At 46.8% G+C, this 18,586-nt stretch overlaps 1 protein-coding gene and 1 pseudogene across 3 annotated transcripts; one reads left to right on the plus strand and one right to left on the minus strand.

The window, feature by feature from the left end:
- The first annotated feature begins 5,366 nt into the window (after positions 1-5,366).
- LOC149329736 (uncharacterized) lies at positions 5,367-9,445 on the plus strand. Of its 2 annotated transcripts, XM_089560445.1 has the most exons (3): positions 5,367-5,580; positions 6,357-6,463; positions 6,820-9,445. In XM_089560445.1, exons 2-3 carry the CDS (start codon positions 6,375-6,377, stop codon positions 8,156-8,158), a joined length of 1,428 nt encoding a protein of 475 aa, XP_089416571.1. In that variant the 5' UTR covers positions 5,367-5,580; positions 6,357-6,374; the 3' UTR covers positions 8,159-9,445. The 2 variants fall into 2 exon arrangements, with proteins under 2 accessions (XP_089416571.1, XP_089416569.1); XM_089560443.1 differs by having other exon boundaries at positions 5,367-6,463.
- Positions 9,446-14,187: 4,742 nt separating this feature from the next.
- LOC149329737 (uncharacterized) lies at positions 14,188-18,046 on the minus strand (annotated as a pseudogene). The gene is made up of 2 exons (XR_016285600.1): positions 17,746-18,046; positions 14,188-15,521 (listed from the first exon to the last, which is right to left on the minus strand). The product of XR_016285600.1 is annotated as an uncharacterized LOC149329737 (transcript).
- Positions 18,047-18,586: the final 540 nt, after the last annotated feature.

The following is an 18,586-nucleotide window of genomic DNA, read 5'->3' on the forward strand; positions in this document are numbered from 1 at the left end:
AATCCCTCTTTGTGCCATGTAAATAGATACTTCACAAGATTATGATAAAGCCGCAACTATTATATTTGATGGAAATAAAAATTCGATTGTGCATGTACATCGCAAACGAAGATAGGCGTTTCTTATTTTTTTTTCGGATAGTAGAAGATATTCAGTAATGTTTGCAATAAGCGGTCACTATTGCTTCATCAAACTGTTTCAAGAAACACGCAACATTCGCAGCGAGACGGGAGATAACATTTGTTTATTTATTCGGACAAATGTTTAGGGTATCCCCCAAGGTTTCTTAGGTTTGTATGGCTGCGCTCGGGTGGATGCCAATGAGTAATTACTCCCTTGTTTATTTAGTCATTTATACTTCACATATCACGGTTGGGGACAACCGAGGATCAGGAGTCGAGAAAATTAGGAGATGTTTTGTGAGGAATTGTTAATCAGCTCCTTCATACTATTGTTTTTCGATGAATTTCTACGTGACGTGAAGTTAATCCCCAGAAAATTGAAAAAAAAATAATGCAGCATACAAGGGCGTTCACTGACGAAATTCTAAGGGGTGGCCAGTGTCCGCGCTTAAAAGTGATTCAAGGCAGCAGCTCAAACTTCATGAGCAGCTAGCCATTTGGTACGTACCCGTGACGGATGCCACGTGTGAGGACAAAAGGTGCATGAAAGTGAATAGACTGGTTGCTCGATGTGCTTGGCTTTTGATTATCTGGATTATGTGGATCTGGTTTAACTTCCAGCACACGCTCAGCGCCCCCTCCCGGACGAATGACGCTGAACTTGATGGTGTGATCGAAAGGCCACCTAACAACGTCGTCCATGTCGCCCTTGTGCAGGGTGTTCTTCACGCTTACGAACAGACTTCCATGGACTTTGGAGATGTGCACTTCAGGAGACATGCAGTAGCCGCGAAGGTACACCTTCTCGCATTCATAGTCGGCCCAGCCAACCTTCATCGCCTTGCCTTGAAGCGACTTCACGCCCCCTACAAGAAACTCGCACATCGCCAGCTGTACTGCACACTCTCTACGCACATCGGGGACGGGTTGCAATGTTTTTGGGACGCTTTCCTGCAATTCAGCCTTGACTTGTTCAATGCCGGCTGCGATCTGGGCTCAATTTATCGCTCACTTTTCTTTCTGCGCTTATTATAGTTCTCAAAGAAGTGTTAACATTCTCCCTGCAGGTGGCTAAACATTATATGAGTTCAGCGTCGGAGGACGTTGTTTCTTCGTGCTTCTGTCGCTTTAAAGACATTAGTTCTTGACGCAGTGTCTCCTTCAGCATGTTTATGCCATCAGAGGTATGACTTAATCTGTCTCCATGTGTGCTAATATCAACAGCCATTGACCTAAGACAAGCTGTGATTTCACCTGCCTGCCTTCCAAAGGCTGCTTTGAAAGAAGTCAACGATGCTGCCTCCTCCGCGTGAGCCAGTGGAAATTTGCTTTCGGATGCCACGGATGTCGAAGTGCTGCAGGACGCCGATCGGAGATGCGCGCACACGTCTCTGCAAAGAACGGTGGCCGAGCACTTCGGGCAACAGACGGAGTGGTGTTCGCATTCCCGCAGGAAATGCTGGGCGATCCCTGAAGCAGCGGTGGCATACTGGCAGCCACTGCCTTCGTTCCGGCACTTGACCTGAAAGGTTTGGTTGGGAGACCAAAGAACTCAATTGATTATATGCCGAAAGTCTCACTTATAACTTTTTGCAAGGATAGCGAATTTGAAATGAGATTCGATTATAACCGCTCGGTTGTGAGCCTTCGATGGCTACGTAATATTTTTAGAGCGCAGCTCTTTGACGTCCGTTCCTGGGTTTCGCGTCGTCGTCGGCGTTGTCGTCGGCCTTGTAACCAGCTCCGCCCCCCTTTCATCCCCCCAGCGCTAGCAGCGACCGACTGATACCGCTGGATGCCGCTGACGCCGCTAGAGAGTCAAGATAACGTGACTGCATAGAACACCGTCGCCGCCATGCAGAAAGAGGAGGAAAGGATCCCCCCCCCCTGTTCTTGTGTGGCGGATAGGGTGCTCTTCAGTTGCCGACGCGCCGGTTGCCGACGCGCAGTTGTCGACGCGCCGACGATTACGTTACTTTACGTTCTGTGGAGTTTGTGTGAAGCTTGACCTTGAAGGTGACCTTGGCAAAACCTAGCATAGCAACAGCCCATGCAGAAATAAAATATATATTGCCGCGACTGGGTTTCAAACCAGCGGTGGGGCGACCAGATCAGCTTCGCTGGCGACTGCACTGTAGTGTACGAGGTCTGTTAGAAAAGTATCGAACCTTATTTTTTTTTGCGAGCACCTGATGAATATGAAACAAGCGCGCTTGCACCAGCAGACTTTGAACCGTCGTGCGCATGCACGAATTTTTTCCCGCCTGCCGATAGCGTCAGTCGCTGGGAGCCAGCGTTTGAGTGAGGTAGTGCGCAGTGCTCTCGTCGGTTTTTTTAGTGCAAGCAAAATGGCGGTACTACAGGAGTAGCGCTAATGCATCAAATTTTGCCAGAAACGGGGCGACAGCCAAGCGGAAACCATTCGGAATATTCAGACGGTTTTCGGTGATGATGCTTAGAGCAGCACACAAATTAAGCAATAGTACAACTGGTTTAAAGATGGCCGCACATCGGTGGAGAGCGAGCCACGCTCCAGTTGGCCATCAACATTCCGAAATGGCCAGGTCATTGCCGAAGTGAACGCTCTGGTGATGCGGGACCGTCGTGTGACTATCCGATGAATTGCGGAAGAGGTGAACATCAGTAGTTTTTCTGCACATTCCATTATCACCGAAGATTTGGCCATGAAGAGAGTTGCGGCGAAATTCGCGCCGAAGCTGCTCACGGTGGAGCACAACCAGCTTCGTGTTGAAGTCTCACAGGACCCGCTGGATTCCATAAACAGTGACCCCGACTTCATCAACACCATAATCACTGGTGACGAGTCTTGGGTGTACGGGTACGACCCGGAAACCAAATCCCAGTCGTCACAGTAGAAGCATTCCACGTCCCCAAGACCAAAGAAGGCCTGCCAAATGCTCAGCAACGTCAAAGTGATGCTGACTACTTTCTTGGACTCTCGCTGTGTGGCACACCACGAGTACGCACGCCCCAGGGTCAAACAATGACCAAAGTGTACTACAGGGGTGTTGTCCGTCGCCTACGCGATGCTGTGCGGCGCAGGAGACCGGAGTTGAGGTCAACAGGAAATTGGCGCATCCATCATGACAATGCTCCTGCACATTCCTCGCATTTGATTCAGATTTTTTGGCGAAAAACCAGCCTCCTGTAGTTCGGCAGACTCCTTACTCTCTTGATATGGCCCCCTGCGACTTCTGGTTGTCTCCGAAAATCAAGAGGCCATTGAAAGGAGCGCAATTTCAGACAAGAGAGGACATTATGGCTGCAACGACAGCTGAGCTAAACTCCATTCCGAAAAAGGCCTTTTCGGAATACTTCCAACAGTGGCAGGACATCTGGGAGAAGTGTGTGGAGTCCCAAGGAGACTACTTTGAAGGTAATTAGGTTTCCAACGCTCCAGTTATGCTATTTTTTTTCTTCGGCCAAAGGTCGGATACTTTTCTAACAGACCTCGTATTATGCTATTGCTGAAGCCGACCACGCCTCGTGTTAAACAGCACACACTCGCGCTGTGCAGGACACATCGTCGTCTTCCTCAACTTCTATCTCGGCGCGAACAGATAAGATTATGTGAATCTCGGTCAGAGCTTAACCGTAGCCTGATATTGTTGCCAGACGTGCCGACGACCCAGAAAAAGAAAACCATGAGCGAATCATTCTAAGCACATGCTTTCGCATGTCTGCTTGGTTTAGCTACGTTAAAACGCTAACATTTTTTGTTTGTTCGTCGGCATATTCGACGGCCGGGCCCTGATAGCGTTCGCAACGCTCAAGCAGAGCAATTTCAATGGTGTGTCGAAGCACTGGAGAGCAAACGCGCAGCGGCGACTACAGACAGCCACTGCAAGGTGGCATACGAACTTTGAATCTAAGAAAGGTTTTGTCAATGCAAGAAAAACAACAAGATACGTGGCTTTCATCTCCAATTATCACGTTACTTCTTTACGCGACTGGTAAACTCAGAAAATAAAAACGCGAGGTCTCTCATTTCATCGCGGCTACAGCGTGCCGTGTTGCCACCTACATTCCGGTGAATTGGCCGTACTCTATATGAAGTGGGACTACTTAATTTACGCCGCTTAGTAAGCTTCCAGGGAGTCGAGGGGTGCAGTTCAATCGGTATACTTCGACCTGTGCGCGTACAAGAGGCCCACCCTTAGCGGCGCCATCCATTATTAAAATGGTCTACAGACAGTCTACAGGCATCTTAAAGACTCCATTGACTTTCTATCGCATTTTTCTGTTTATAGTCTATACACTGTCCATAGACGGAAATCTACAAAACGTGCATGACCATAAGTCGATAAATCGCCTATAGCATTTGTACTGCTTATAGACTGTTCTCTATGAATTGTCTTTAGTCTACAGACTTCGTAGACTGAAGTCCATGGACAGCCTATAGACCGACTAAAGAAGCTTTTGTAAGCGCTGTTTGGGTTGACTGCTCAAGCGGTTCTGTTGCTAAACGTGCGTGGAGGCGAGGTAGAGCGTTCCTGCACAATTTTGTAATTTATAGCGTACTGTACAAAAACGCAGTATGATAACAGAGAGGTGAAGAAGATATTTTAATACTAACTTGCAATGACTCTATTTCTCTATCGCAGAGGCAGGTTAGGTTGACGTTGTGATGGTAAGTGCAACGATACTCTACTCATAGTATTGTATACGCTATTTAGCAAGGAGTTTGGGCAATGTTGGCTTCGGAGTGCACCGAAAATATTCTATGGGAAGAAAAAGACTTTGTGCCCCAGCATAACCATTGTTTGCATTGTTGGTTTTACTAAACAGTGCATCTTATATTTTAACTCCAGCTAAAAGGTGCTGCAGTGCCTCATGACAACGGAAAGCACGAAGTCAGCTTTGAGCTAAGGTGATGAAGGCGGGTAACTCTTGCTTCAGCTTTATCGCCTTCGAAAAACTGGTCGTTTGGAAGCGGGAGAAGAAGGTGGGCCCGGAGCTGTTCTTGTATCAGCGATAGTCATAGGTTGAAAAGAAATCCTGAAAAGCACCGAGAATACGAAGAGTTGCTGAGTTACCAGGATTTCAGAAGAAATTGACGTGAAAACATTTGTTGAACCATGCATGATGTGTGCATGGTTTCCAAAAAAGGAAGACAGCATCTTCGACCACAGTAGGTCACTCCTGCTATGACATGGCGAAGTCCTCTTCTAAAGAAAAAAAAAGAATGGCAGTATTCCGCGCTTGGACATTGTCATGAATAGACCGATTTCACAAAGCAAACAGCGCATGCGCGAGTACACCGGAAGTTGCCCCGCCGCCATGCTTGTTGTAGTACAGACGGAGCGCCGTGGTATTCCAGCCGCTGTAGCCGTGGCCGCTGCGACGTTTCAACGCAAGATTCCACGCCTGAGGCTGCTTAGCAATCCGTTGTGTGGGACGTACGCAGGAGCTTCTAATCATCGGTGTCGTTTCTCATGTAAGTATTTCAACGTATTATCGTGTTTTGATAAAGCACTTTGGAAAGGAAACTTGCTCCTCACCGCCTTGTCTGCTGCCGTATTCGCATCTTTTTTCAATGTAATCCTGCTTTTTGTTTCTTCATTAGCCCCTTAGAAAAAAAATAAGCTGCCCGCCTGGGATATGGCTTCTCAGAAGTCTCTGCGAACCATGATAAAAGGGTCGATATAGTACGTTCTGTGAAAACCTCCGCGGAAATATTCAAGGGCCCCTCTGTGTCAACACACTTGAGTAAACTGCACAGGTATCGAGCCTGTCGACGGTTGCGGAGCCGGACCGCCTTCATATTGTGGTTGGTCTGCAGTCATTCGATAATAAAGAAAATAAGGTTCGAACTGTTTGGCGTTTTGGATCGGTGACCGAGCACGCGAAGGCTCGCGTTGTTTCCTGTATATTGGCAACGCGGAGTTCGTTTCGAAAACTGTTAACTGCGCGAAATGCATGTTTGAGAACAACAACCACTGTAATATGAGCCTGGATGGCAGTGAATGACTGCTCAAAAAACATTCAGTGTGCACTAGCTGTGTCGTCGTCCGTAGGGGCTCGCCAACTGTTGAGCGCGACTGCGGGTTCGCACCTATGTGTAGGTGTGCATGATTTATCTCGGACGTTCATGGCAGCACAATCTAGCGACTGAGCTTGTTTTTATACTACATTCTAAAAGTACTTACAGGCCTCTTGAACTGTGCAGATAGCATGCGACAGCTTTGTGGGTTCAATCAATTTTCTGTGCAGGCCAACGTGAAACCAGATATGGCTGGACCCAGCGAGCTGAACCAGCAGGAATGGACTCGCGAAACGAGATCACTGAACCAGTTTTTTGCAAAAGAGCACATATACAGGTATGAAATTCATGGTGCAGAGGCCCGAAATGAACTCCAACTTAAATTAATTAACATAAATTAAATGCACAAAATAATAAAATAAAGCTCCAATTAAGGTTGCTTTTTCCAAATAAAGCACCGTAATAAAATCACGAGAAGAAATGATGCCTTTGTAAATTGCTTTCGGTAGCTTTCATCGAACCATAGTGGGCAAAAAGCCAATTTTTTAGTGGTTTGCATGTTGATTTTTTCAGTGATGTCTCATTATCAGGGGCCATAGTTACTTGGACCACTGTGACTCCCACACTTCTTCATAGCATGTCATCCAAACAGCTTTGGTTTGATGCATCCTTGCTTCTGTGTTTATTATGCAGATACATTGAAAAAAAGGGAGCCCGCAAACACAGAGAAGATGGCCTGCGCCTGTTTACGTCTGGCCACCTACACAAGCTCGAATTTTCCACCAGGGCATCTCCAGCAACTATTGTGCGTGCTGAAGTGCTGGCATCTATGTCCACACGAACGTTGTACAAAGTGAGCACTGAAGTCTCAAAATGTGATGGTGAAGTGATCACTGGCCATTGCTCATGTGTTGCAGGAAAGGGAGGGGTGTGTAAGCATGTTTGCTGTGTGCTGTATGGCCTCATGCATATTGCGCAGCATGACCTGCGTAGCGTACCAGAAGCGGTCTCATGTACAGAGACAGAACGCCAATGGTACCATCCAAGGAACCCAAGAGCAATAAGTGGACAGATGAGCAACCTGGTGTTCAGCAAAGACACAACAGAAAGGATTAGTCCTGCTGTAAGCCACCACAAAAAACGAATGGAGTATTCATCTCTTGGGAGCGAGAATTTAAATGTCCGCACCTCACAGCTGGTCAACTTGCATGCAAAGTTTAAAGCAAGCGGCCTTCACTGCTTTGCTGATGTGCTAGAGGCGAATGATTTTTTGCCTGTCCGACAAGAGAGAACTGTGGAGTCAGACGCAGCCACAGCGGTTAAATTGCCCTCCCGCTGGTTGCAACGGGTGAAAGAGAATTCTCCGTCAGCCTTATACACACGCGAGGAGGTGGCGGCAATTGAGGTAGCCACCCGGCTGCAAAGTGCAAGTCCCCTGTGGCACTCCTACAGGGAAGGCCTCATCACAGCCTCAATTGCACACAGGGTCTATACATGGGTACACACTTGTAAAACAAAAATGGGACCCCATGATGCCCGGTCTGTAACTAATGCAGTCATGGGTAAAAAACCACGCGTTACCTATGCAATGAAAAGAGGGCTGCTACTTGAAGCTGAGGCACGAGCAGCTTTTATCAGCCAGAATAACAACCATGCTGACATCAGTGTCAAAGAATGTGGCCTTTTTCTTTCATGCCACCAGCCATTTCTGGGTGCAAGTCCAGACGGCATTGTTTCCTGTGGCTGCTGCGAAGTTCGCCTCATTGAAATCAAAATCCCAATGGATGTGGAGGCATTTAGAAAGCGTGAACTACGTGATGGGCATCTGAAGCCCACAAGCAAGTACTACACGCAAGTGCAAATGCAAATGGGTGTGGTTGCCATTAAGTCATGCGTGCTGTTCGTTTACAGCAAAGAGAAGTGCCTGCAGGTTACAGTGCTCTTCAGTGAACCCTTTTTCATTGAATTAGTGGACCGTTGCTCACATTTCATTAAGATGTACTTGCTGCCGTTCATTTCAAACACACGCTGAAACAAATCTTGAAAGAATGGCATAAGTGTGCATGTGTTGTATGTGCGTGTTACAAACAAGAGCCTAAACTCCTCCTAAACTCACATGAAAAAGCAGTTTCTCACCGTACTAAAGGATTGATTTAAATGGAAAGACTCATGTTACTATTTATTTGAGTATAAAAAGTTGTAAAGTGCGAGGTTCAATGTCCTAAAGCGACATATGGCCTCCAGATTGAATTAGACTGCATGGGGTCCTTCAACAGGCTCTGACATTGCATAGCACATGTGCATGTCTTGTATGTCTTCATCAATACATGGCCACAATGGGTTAAACACAGGCTCCCGGGATCAGTAGCCGAGCACCTTAACCACTGATTTTCCCCTTTATCACATGCAGCAATGAGTGTTGTGCAAGCTATTAAAGCAGCTACGACAGTTTCGTTTATGGGGTTTAACGTGCCAAAGCGACTCAGGCTATGAGGGACGCCGTAGTGGAGGGCTTCGGAAATCTCGACCACCTGGGGTTCTTTAACGTGCACTGACATCGCACAGTACACGGGCCTCTAGAATTTCTCTTCCAAACAAATTCAACCGCCGCAGCCGGGATCGAACCCGCGTCTTTCGGGTCAGCAGCCGAGCACCATAGCCACTGAGCCACCGCGGCGGCTCTACGATAGTTTGCGTAGTGATGTTGAGGCTCCTCTATGTGCTCTAAAAAAAGCGTTTTAGGCGACTCTTAGGAATTAAGTCTGGAGTGCATTTATAGCTGCCGATCACTACGAGGAGATTGTCTGCTCATTTGCTTTCTGGGAAAAAAAATGGTGTGTGCCTTTTGATATTTGTTATTTTTATTGCTCTAATCATTTTTATCAGTCTAGCATTTCGTTTTTCAATGCATATCTGTGATTAACAGGTGTATAAAGAGCAATGAATTTTATTGTTCAAAGTCACTCAAGAACTGTTGGTCCTCAGGGAACAGCATTTTCAGTACAAATCTGTGATAAGCATGCATAAGAATACCAAGAAGCAGTTGTTATTAGTACCTAAGATGCATAATTTTTATGCAAATTTATTTGTGCAATGCATGGTGATACGTACAAATAGAGAAACTACTGTGAGATGCATGAAACAATTTGTATCACTGGAAAAATGTTAAGTTTGTGGCTGTATTTATGTGCATTTTACTACTTTTTTTGTCTTATTCAGAGTTCTATTGCATATACCTAAAAAACTCACGAGTATTGTCTGTTTTGAAGTGTTATAAAATAAAACTGCATGTTTAATGCAGTTGGGTACTGCCCGTGCACTATGTCTCCAGTGCTTTGTTTTCAAAGCATATGTGCATTGTGTCAGTAGACAACAGTCAGACAAGATGGTCCATTTGTGAATTAAGTTCCTTGTGCTGTGGTTCCTAGAGTAGTGAGCATTCAACTACAAAATCTCCTGAAAAACTGCGAAGAGCTTTCTTCCAGGAAGTGGCCCATAAACTGTGAGAACAGTGCAATCGAAGTGACTCTTGTGGACACAACAAAAGTAGACTACAAAAGCAGAAAAAGGAAAATATCAGCAGTTGAGGTACACTGCGACAAAGCATCCTGGAAAACAAGAGCCGACCTAAACAACTGGCATGCAACTCAGCATATATGACAAAAAGCATTTAAAATCCACTTCTAGGGCACTCTGTAAAACAGTACAGAGAGCAAAGGTTATTAATCGTATGCATGTATGCTCCATAGGAATAACAGATGGTTGTTCAACAGCCCTCTGCGTGTCTAAACAGGAACTTGATAGTAACAAACAGTTAAAAGAATGGGTTAGCACCTCCTTTACAGCAGTATACACCACATACTCAATAATCCCACTTTCAGTGTTAATCTCTCATGGCAATAATATTCAATACCAAGGAAGTAGGCAATGTTCTCATCATATTAAACATGAACATGTGCCTGAGAAAGCTGGTCCCGATAAAAAAACGCAGTGATCAGGCTTTCATGCCACATGCTGAGCGCTTTACAATTACCTACAATAACCGCCATGTAAAAAATTCGGGCAACTGCATGCGGAATGGCTACTGACTTGTTTCCTGTGCTCTCGAGGTACTTGCACCACTTAATGTTACTTACTTTAGCAAAGACTGAAGGTAAAATTGATAACTGTTTAAAAGAAATATAATTTTAAGTAGCACAGTCATACCTTGTTAATATGAGCACTTTAGATCTGATCAAAACTGTCCATAAATTAAGCCATCCATAAAGAATCAATAAAAAAGAAAACATTCAGGTCTGATTAAGGCCACCTTCAGTACACTGCAGTGAAGAGGAAATCGGACAAAAGTTTGGGAGCTTCGAGTGCATTACCCTGGGTACCATTATTTTTTAAACAATGCGGTGCAGTTTGAAATGAGTGATCGTCCAAGAAACGTGTTATCACGCCTCATAGCATGATGAGGTATCTGCTATTACATCAGCTCATGCCCCTTGTACTACTAGCACACATCTGTATCCAGTAGCCTGAAAGCAGCTTTCAGGCTGCTAATTCATTGAATATGGCAAACAGTAAGGCCGCCTGGCAATGCCAAGCAGGCAACAAGAAAAAAAAGGGCTGTAACAAAGGGATCAGCACTTTAGGACTGCCTTTCACTGGTGTCTGTAGTCAATGTACAGGAACCTCTGATCGGGGCAGGCATGATTTTGTTCTTGTCGCTATCTATACTAACACAACAAATATACATGGATATAAGCATTGCGCATTTTCACTCTGCCCACTGTTTGGAGAACTTTTCATACGGACAAGGCATAAATATGAAATAGTGTGATCCGCAGAAAAAGTGTTCATATTAATAGTGGTCTCGTTAATGGAGTACGGCTAACGGCTCATGCAGGTGGTGTCACCATAATTAAATGGGATGCACAGCACTATTGTGAGCAAAAGTAAGTGGTGAGCTGTTCTCGAAAATAGGAGTGGTTAGTCAGGTGGCACCAGCATGCAGTTGGGCATATGCTGGTAGGAGTTACTTCGGCTCACAATAAGAGTTCGTTACTGTATAGTAGTTAGAGTAAGGGCTGATCAACAAAGTTTGTTAGACGCGCACACACATGCCAAACCTTGTTGAGTTGATCTGCCATGCTGTTGGGAAAAACCTGCGACAGGATTCGGAAGTTTTTCACCCTTCCAATTACTCTTTCCACATGTATGCGAAGGCTTGCTATGCGTCTTGTCTCTGCTTCATCTTCTTCCGACAGTTGTGGACGCCCATTCATGAAGGGGGGGATGTTCAAGTGTAGCGAGCGCTGCTTGCACTCATCAGCTATTGTAAATCCCCTGTCGGCCATCACACTGCGCCCAGATGAAAACATGTCAAGAACGCCACATGACTCTGTCAATGCCTTATCTGAGAGCCTCCCAGGTGCAAGATCTAAAGCAAACATGACAAACCCATTGGGGCTGCACACTATTAGGCCTTTGGCAGTGTTGTGCTTTTTGTAGAGAGAAGTGTTCTGAGTGGGCTGATTGAAGCAAGGAGGGAAATAATATTTATTTGAGAAATAGGGTAGCAGTAGAAGAACAAGCAAGCAGGTTAAGAAAGTCAAATAGTAAAAAGATAGCACAAAATGAGTAGAACTAAACCACAATCATGTGTACTGCATATCACAAATGTCTAAGGCAAGATTACCTGACACTGCTGTTTATAAAATAATAACTACTCTCAAGAAAATGTCTAAGAGAGCTACACAAAGATTCTGCAGCAGTACTTAGAACTTTACAGGTTCATGCTGTGACTACTTCGAACTCAATCCTATACATTTAAGTGTATTAACTTGAAACTAGCAAAAACCTGTGCAATAAACAGATGCAGACATCAAATGCTCGGCTTGTAGCTGGCTACTATACCTTTATTCGCTTCAGCGGACGTCTCTTCATCACCTTTTGTGGCTTTAGGGGAAAGACTGTGGGCACTCGAATCATGTAGGTCTTTTTTCCTCCTTCAAAGTGGGCCCCACAGACTCTGTGGCCTGATGTCGGAACAAACCGCGAAAATCTGTAAAAAGGATGACCATGTAGTCACAAGCCGTTTGATGTGCTTACTATGAACATTTTAAACAATACCAGTCGTGGCATTCATGCAGTAAGTAGGTCCTTTATCTTTAATTTGGAGTTTCCTGCACCGAAGATGCACATCAGCTACGAGGGACGCTTAACGTAGTGGAGACCTCCAGATTAATTTGGACCACCTTCAGTTGTTTATCGAGCGTTTGTATATCGCTTTCAGCGAAAAACAGCAGTTGCGGTCACGACAGACCCCGCGACCTTGCGATCAGCAGCCGAACGCAAACACCACTGAACCACCGCGGCGGTTCGTAAGTAGGTTTTCTCTTGACAGCTCAATATATAAAACAAGCAATATAGGTATGCATGGTAGTTCCAATTATTGTTGTTTGAAGGAACACATGATTAAAAACACCAGCCCAGTTAGCAGCGCACTACTGTGAATCCAATGAGTATGAAAACGTGACAACGTTTGAGACATAACATCTCTGTCAGCTGCCTGCGCAACACTGAACTGAAAGGAAACAACAGCCCTAAGGCCACTTGCAAGAGAGCACCCGCGCACCACTGGGGACTGAGGAAGGGCTTAAAAGCCAAGAAGAACAGCAAGAGAATGCTTACTACATTCGAATAAGTGCGAAAGCACGGATCTGTTCATTGATCTGTTCTAAGTAGCAGACGACGATTTGCGGGCAGTGCCGCGGGACGGAGCGCTCGCGCTAGGCCAGCTGCGAGCAGACAGCGCAGCAGACAACGGACGATTTTGCTCGGGGTCGGTACCCATCGGATTTGTGCTTACGCACTAATAATATGCGTTGGCCAATAATGACTCAACCTGCGAGCCTCGGAAACGACACCGCTGCGAAGCGGAATGGGTGCCGGCGGCGTCTCTACTGAGCAGCTAGTCTGTTACGCACGGACTACATCGCTCATACAGCCTCCTTGACACACAAACGCATCTCTTGCAAATGTGCACATACGACCGCGTAATCTATCGCACAAAACGCTAAGAGCACCGCTCATATAACTTACCTGCCAGTTTGTCCAGCTCTGTTGATCTTAGCGATCCATTGCTCTCGTAGCTTCTTTTCCTTGGGAAAAACGTAAAATCCAAGGCCTTTGTGCTTGCTGCTGTTATTGTAGCAACCCGGAACACAACAAGTGTACCCAACCATCGTGAAATATCCGCGAACACGACGTATTTGATGGTATGCCTCGCAGAACTGCGCTAGTGGCGTGCAAACACAGCACGAAATCCGACCGGAAGTACCACAACTACCAGAATGCATCGCGGCAGCGGTGGCGTAGCGCAACTCCTTGTGAAATCGGTCTATTGCGGAATAGTGTGCAATGATAGGAATCGTACGCGACACGAAGCTAAAGTCGAGGCTGCAAGCAGAGACGGCAGCATGCTCAGTATCCAGGTAAGCATGAATGACAGGGCATGCGTAGCTTCCGACGGGGGGCGATGTCCATTTGCGGCCCGTGGGCCAAATGGGTGTTAGGTTAGAAAAAGTTACTGCGGGGCAGCCTACCTTCTGTCGCTCGTCTAAAGAAGGCCTTTTTCTCGGGAACAGGACAACGCTGCTCTATTTGTCCGCGTGTGGAGGAAATGCTCGAAGACACAACGTGCATAACAAATCAAATGACGCTGCTGTACTTTTGGAAGAGTTGATCTGATCCTAACTAAAAAAAAACACCAATAGAAAAAACACGATTTTTTTTTAAATTTGAATATGTCGTTGCTTCGAAGTTTCCATTTAAGGTGTCAAAGTATCGCTGGTTATATTATGGAAGTACATTATACTAAACAAGATTATACGTGTAATAAGGTCGCAAACATTATATCTTCACGTATATAAAGATTGATTTCATGAATAAGTTGCAAATTACAGCCGGCGTTTTATTTTCCGTATAGAAAGGATGCAATCAGAAAAGGAACGCAATAAGCGGTTACTATTTTTTATCGAGGTGTTTCTGGAAACGCAGCATTCGCAGGGAGAAGAAAAATAACATTTGTTTATTTCTTTATTTATTTATTTGTACTTTAGATTTGACGGTAGGGGATTTCTGAAGGTCAGAAATGAAACAAAATTAGAACCTGTTTTTGTGCAGTGTAACTAATAGAAGCTGTTGCGAAAAGAGTCTTCATGCCAGTATTTTCAGCGGAATTTCTACCTAACGTAAATTTATTCACTGAAGAACTAAAGAAAGTTCTGAGGGATGGCAGGGGTCTGGGCTCAAGTTTAGTTCAAGGCATCAGTTCCAACTTGATCCGAAGCTGATCATTCTCTGCGTACCCCTCAATGATGAGATATTGGAGGATAAGCGAAGGTGAATAGTAATAAGCCTCGTTTCTTGGTGTTGTTAACTTTTGATTACGCGGGTCATATGGATTTGATTCAACTTCCTCCACAATGTCTTTTCTTCCTCTCGGATGAATTATGCTCATCCTGACCTTGTGCTTGAAAGGCCACTGGACGTCGTCATCCATGTCGCCCTTGTGCAGGGTGTACTTCAATTGAAGCCATACAGATCTCCCGTTACGCTCGAACGAGACTCCTGGGGACATGCAGTAGCCGCGAAGGCACACCTTCTCGCTGTCATACTCAGCCCTGCCTTCCCTCATCGCCTTGTCCCGAAGCGATTTCACTCCTTTTACAAGAACCTCGCACTGCGTCCCTTGCATTGCACTCTCTCTACGCACTTTGGGGACAGGTTGCAATGATTTTTGAACGCTGTCCTTCAATTCAGCCTTGACTTGTTCAATGCTAGCTGCAATCTGGGACAAGTCGTCTCGCGTTGCGCTCATGTTATCGTTCAGTTTTTTTTTCCACGCTTTTTATAGTTTTCAAACAAGAGGTAACTGTATCGCTGCATGTCGCAGACCATTGTTTCAGTTCCGCGTTGGACGACGTTATTTCCTCCTGGTTCTGTCCTTTTAAAGACGTCAGTTCTTGACGCAGTGTCTCCTTCATTGTGTTTATGCCATGAGAGACTTCGCTTAATCGGTCCCCATGCGTGCTGATATCGACAGCCATTGGCCTCAGATATGCTGTGATTTCACCCGCCTGCCTTTCGAAGGCTCTTCTGAAAGAAGTCAACGAAGCTGCCTCCTCCGCGTGAGCAGGTGCAACTTCGGATTCGGATGCCACGGATGTCGAAGTGTTGCACGAGGCCGACCGGAGATGCGTGCACACGTCTCTGCAAAGGACGGTGGCCGAGCACTTGGGACAACGGACGGAGTGGTGACCACATGCCATCTGGAAATGCCGGACGATCCCTGAAGCAGCTGTTTCATAATGGCAGCCACTACCTTCATTCCAGCACTTCACCTGCAAGGAGACAAAACAACTGACTTGGAGAGTTGGCAAAGCTGGGCATAGCGAATAGGAAATGGGTTTCGATATTAGGCACTCGTTTGCGGCCCTGAAAAAGGAAATGGTAAACTCAACAGATATTTTGAAAACAGAATCAAGTTTTCTATTTGCACTGTATACTGCACATGTATCGTTCGCATTGTTCACCAAGTTCTATCAAAACAGCAAATAAAAAATATTGGAGTGTGAAGAAGAGAAAAAAAATTATGTACCTAACCATTCGTCGAACATCTTTAAAAGGATGGGGATCTTATTTTGAACTGGCACACCATGTTTGAGGAAGGTGTGTGACTTATCACGAAACAGCCTTCAACAGGTGGAAGACCACACTCGTTTGGTCGTAGAAAAAAAAAAAGGCCTGCCTCTGACAACGTTGGCGGCTCTACAGTACAGCATTCTAGGGTGCATCGAGGAGCTGCACGGCGGCCTCATAGCGGCTGCTTGAAGCACGCGCGCTTGAACAGAACTCTAAATTTAAACGTAATATTGTCTTTTACGTAGAAAAAGAACAAGACACGCGGCTTTGTACACAGTGGAAGGTAGGAATGGGCAGATGTCGGCTTCGCGCGGCTTCAACGCAAGGCTTTCCGCCCTGTGTTAATGCGCGTGCTAACCAAGGAAGCACTGAACGCAACCAGCTGTGCGAGATAAGAGAGGAACACATACCCCGACCTGAATGCGATGCAATATTATAAACTAATACAAACTCCCGTAATTATAATTTTGTCTCCGTGGAAAGCAAAGTCAGTAAAAAGAGGTTCTTTCTCTGAATATTGGTTGTAGGGTTTCTTGGCGGAGTTTAAACGGTCTATAAAGTACGATTTAGAATCGACAGATTAAGAAATTACGCCCTTCTTGAAGCACACTGGCACCATATATCAAGTTAACATTGTAGGATCAGCCTCAGCTAAAGCGAGAATGCTGTGTTTCAATGGTGATCGAAATACCTGCGATTTAAGACGAAACTTTCCCGGCCACCAGGTTTGCTTCGGGGCTAACAAATGCACCATGCATAACACCTCAACCTGTTAGCACTGGAGAGTGTGGAGATATTATAACGTGGCGGCCAGCCGAAGAATGAGGCATGGTGAACCATGAACGAGAGATGATTTAATGGCCGCTGGCCTAGCGCGAGCGCTCCGTCCCGCGCCACTGCCAGCTTCGTCGTCGTCACACTACCCGGGGCCTCCGAGCGATCGTCCCGATCGGTGAAGAACAGACGGCGAAATGGCGATGGTCTTGAGTGGGGGGTTTAACAGTATGTAGAAGATGGTGCAGTGCTGGCCGCAACGATGAGAAAGATGAGAGGATGAGTCCCGGTACACGAAGCATCCGAGCCGGGGGGTGCCAGGAGCTGACGGCCGAGGTCCGTGGACGCACCGGACGGCAGGGGCAGGGGGGGGCGGTGTCTTCACGTGTGGGTCTCGGGTCGGTGGGGTCTCGGGTCGGTGGGGTCTCGAGTCGGTGGGGTCTCGGGTCGGTGGGGTCTTGGGTCGTCGTGTCTTGTGGTCCGGGCGGGGGTTGGGGCTGGGGTGAGCGGCGAGGTCGGTTCAGGTCCGGCGGGCTGGGGCACGGCCGGGCGGCGCGGACCAGGTACTCACCGCCGACGTCCACGGCAGGCGCAGGACACCGAAGCTCCGGGACCAGGATGGCGATGAAGGGACCCCAGCACGTCGCACCAAATGTAACGTGGCGGCCAGCCAAAGAATGAGGCGTGGTGAACCATGAACGAGATATGATTTAATGGCCGCTGGCCTAGCGCGAGCGCTCCGTCCCGCGCCACTGCCAGCTTCGTCGTCGTCACAATATTTACTCTCTCCACACCAGCTCTTTTAAGTGCAAGAATATCTCGCAGAGCGGCTCAACACTGAGCAGAAGTGAGCGTAGCTAAGCGTGTATAATATTTGCTTAGAGAAACACGTAATATACTACATGAGTTGCCCCTCGTTACTGAACCGATACCATTGATATCCAGCACAACATTACGCTGACAAAGGAAATCTGCAACAGTATGACCATTTTACAGAGCTCTTTGGTTGCATTCTACTTCTGTAAGGTGCTCCGACGGATGTGAAATGCGTAGGCATGTGAGAAACACTCTGGACTGCAAAGAGAAACGCGCAAGCGAAAAGAAACAAAAAAAGCCAAAGCAACTCTACTCCTGCATATTCGCGCCTACCTCCCTTCTCAGCAGATCGCCAGCGGAGAAGTCCATCAGGGTGACGTCATCCTCCTCGTAGGCGTTGCCGTCCAGAGGACACTCGTTCGATCCGTCCTGGCAGCACTGCCCGTAGCAACAGTCACATAGCGCATGCATGCAGGGCAGCAACGCGGTCTTCTTTCGCACCAGACCGCAGGCGCTGCATACACGGTTGGCTGGAAGAGGCTTGCGGAAAGTCAGGGGCCTCCAGTCCAGCTCCGGGGAGACTCCCAACCAGCGTGTACTGCGTGCTTGAGGGAGGCATCGTTCACCACGTATGCGTCGGCCGCGCCGGTAGCATCAGGAACAGCTTTTTCCGCCCCTCCGCCCCAGAGCGCGCTCTTATCTTCTTCGTGGCGGTCGTCTAGGCGACAATCGCGACTGCATGAGTTGCCTCCCGTCGCAAGTGCCGCGCTGAACCGAGATATACCACGCGTGGAAATATACTGGATGAGACGTCGCTAGGGTGGCTTGATAAACGGACCGCAAAGCTTTCACAGAAGCTATAAGTCAGGGGTCAGGGACTGTGCGGTAAAGCGGGCACAGCTGTATTCCAAGGAGAATAGCGAAGGCGGCAGTTTTGCTGAACTTAAAGAAAAAGATCACAGATTTGGTTCCGGCGTATGAATTCTTCCCGTTGTCGCTATGTTCGGAAACATATCGGCGGTGTGTCTTATACATGACTACAATTTCAGCACACGCTAGCTTTTGATGGTCAGTTATTGCAGCTTCTCTCTAAGGAGTATATCCTGGTCTTCAGAGATGAGGGCGTCCTATAGTTGTGCAGCAATAAATGTGCCTATTAGGGATTAATTGTCAA

Source organism: Amblyomma mixtum, chromosome 9, assembly GCF_055824585.1.
Source record: "Amblyomma mixtum isolate Tamu chromosome 9, ASM5582458v1, whole genome shotgun sequence".
NCBI classification, from domain to species: Eukaryota; Metazoa; Arthropoda; class Arachnida; order Ixodida; family Ixodidae; genus Amblyomma; species Amblyomma mixtum.

Coding starts and splice junctions, on each gene's coding strand:
- LOC149329736 (XM_089560443.1), top strand. CDS start 6,318: ATGCGACAGCTTTGTGGGTTCAATCAATTTTCTGTGCAGGCCAACGTG. Junction 6,464..6,819: donor GCAAAAGAGCACATATACAG/GTATGAAATTCA, acceptor TTTATTATGCAG/ATACATTGAAAAAAAGGGAG.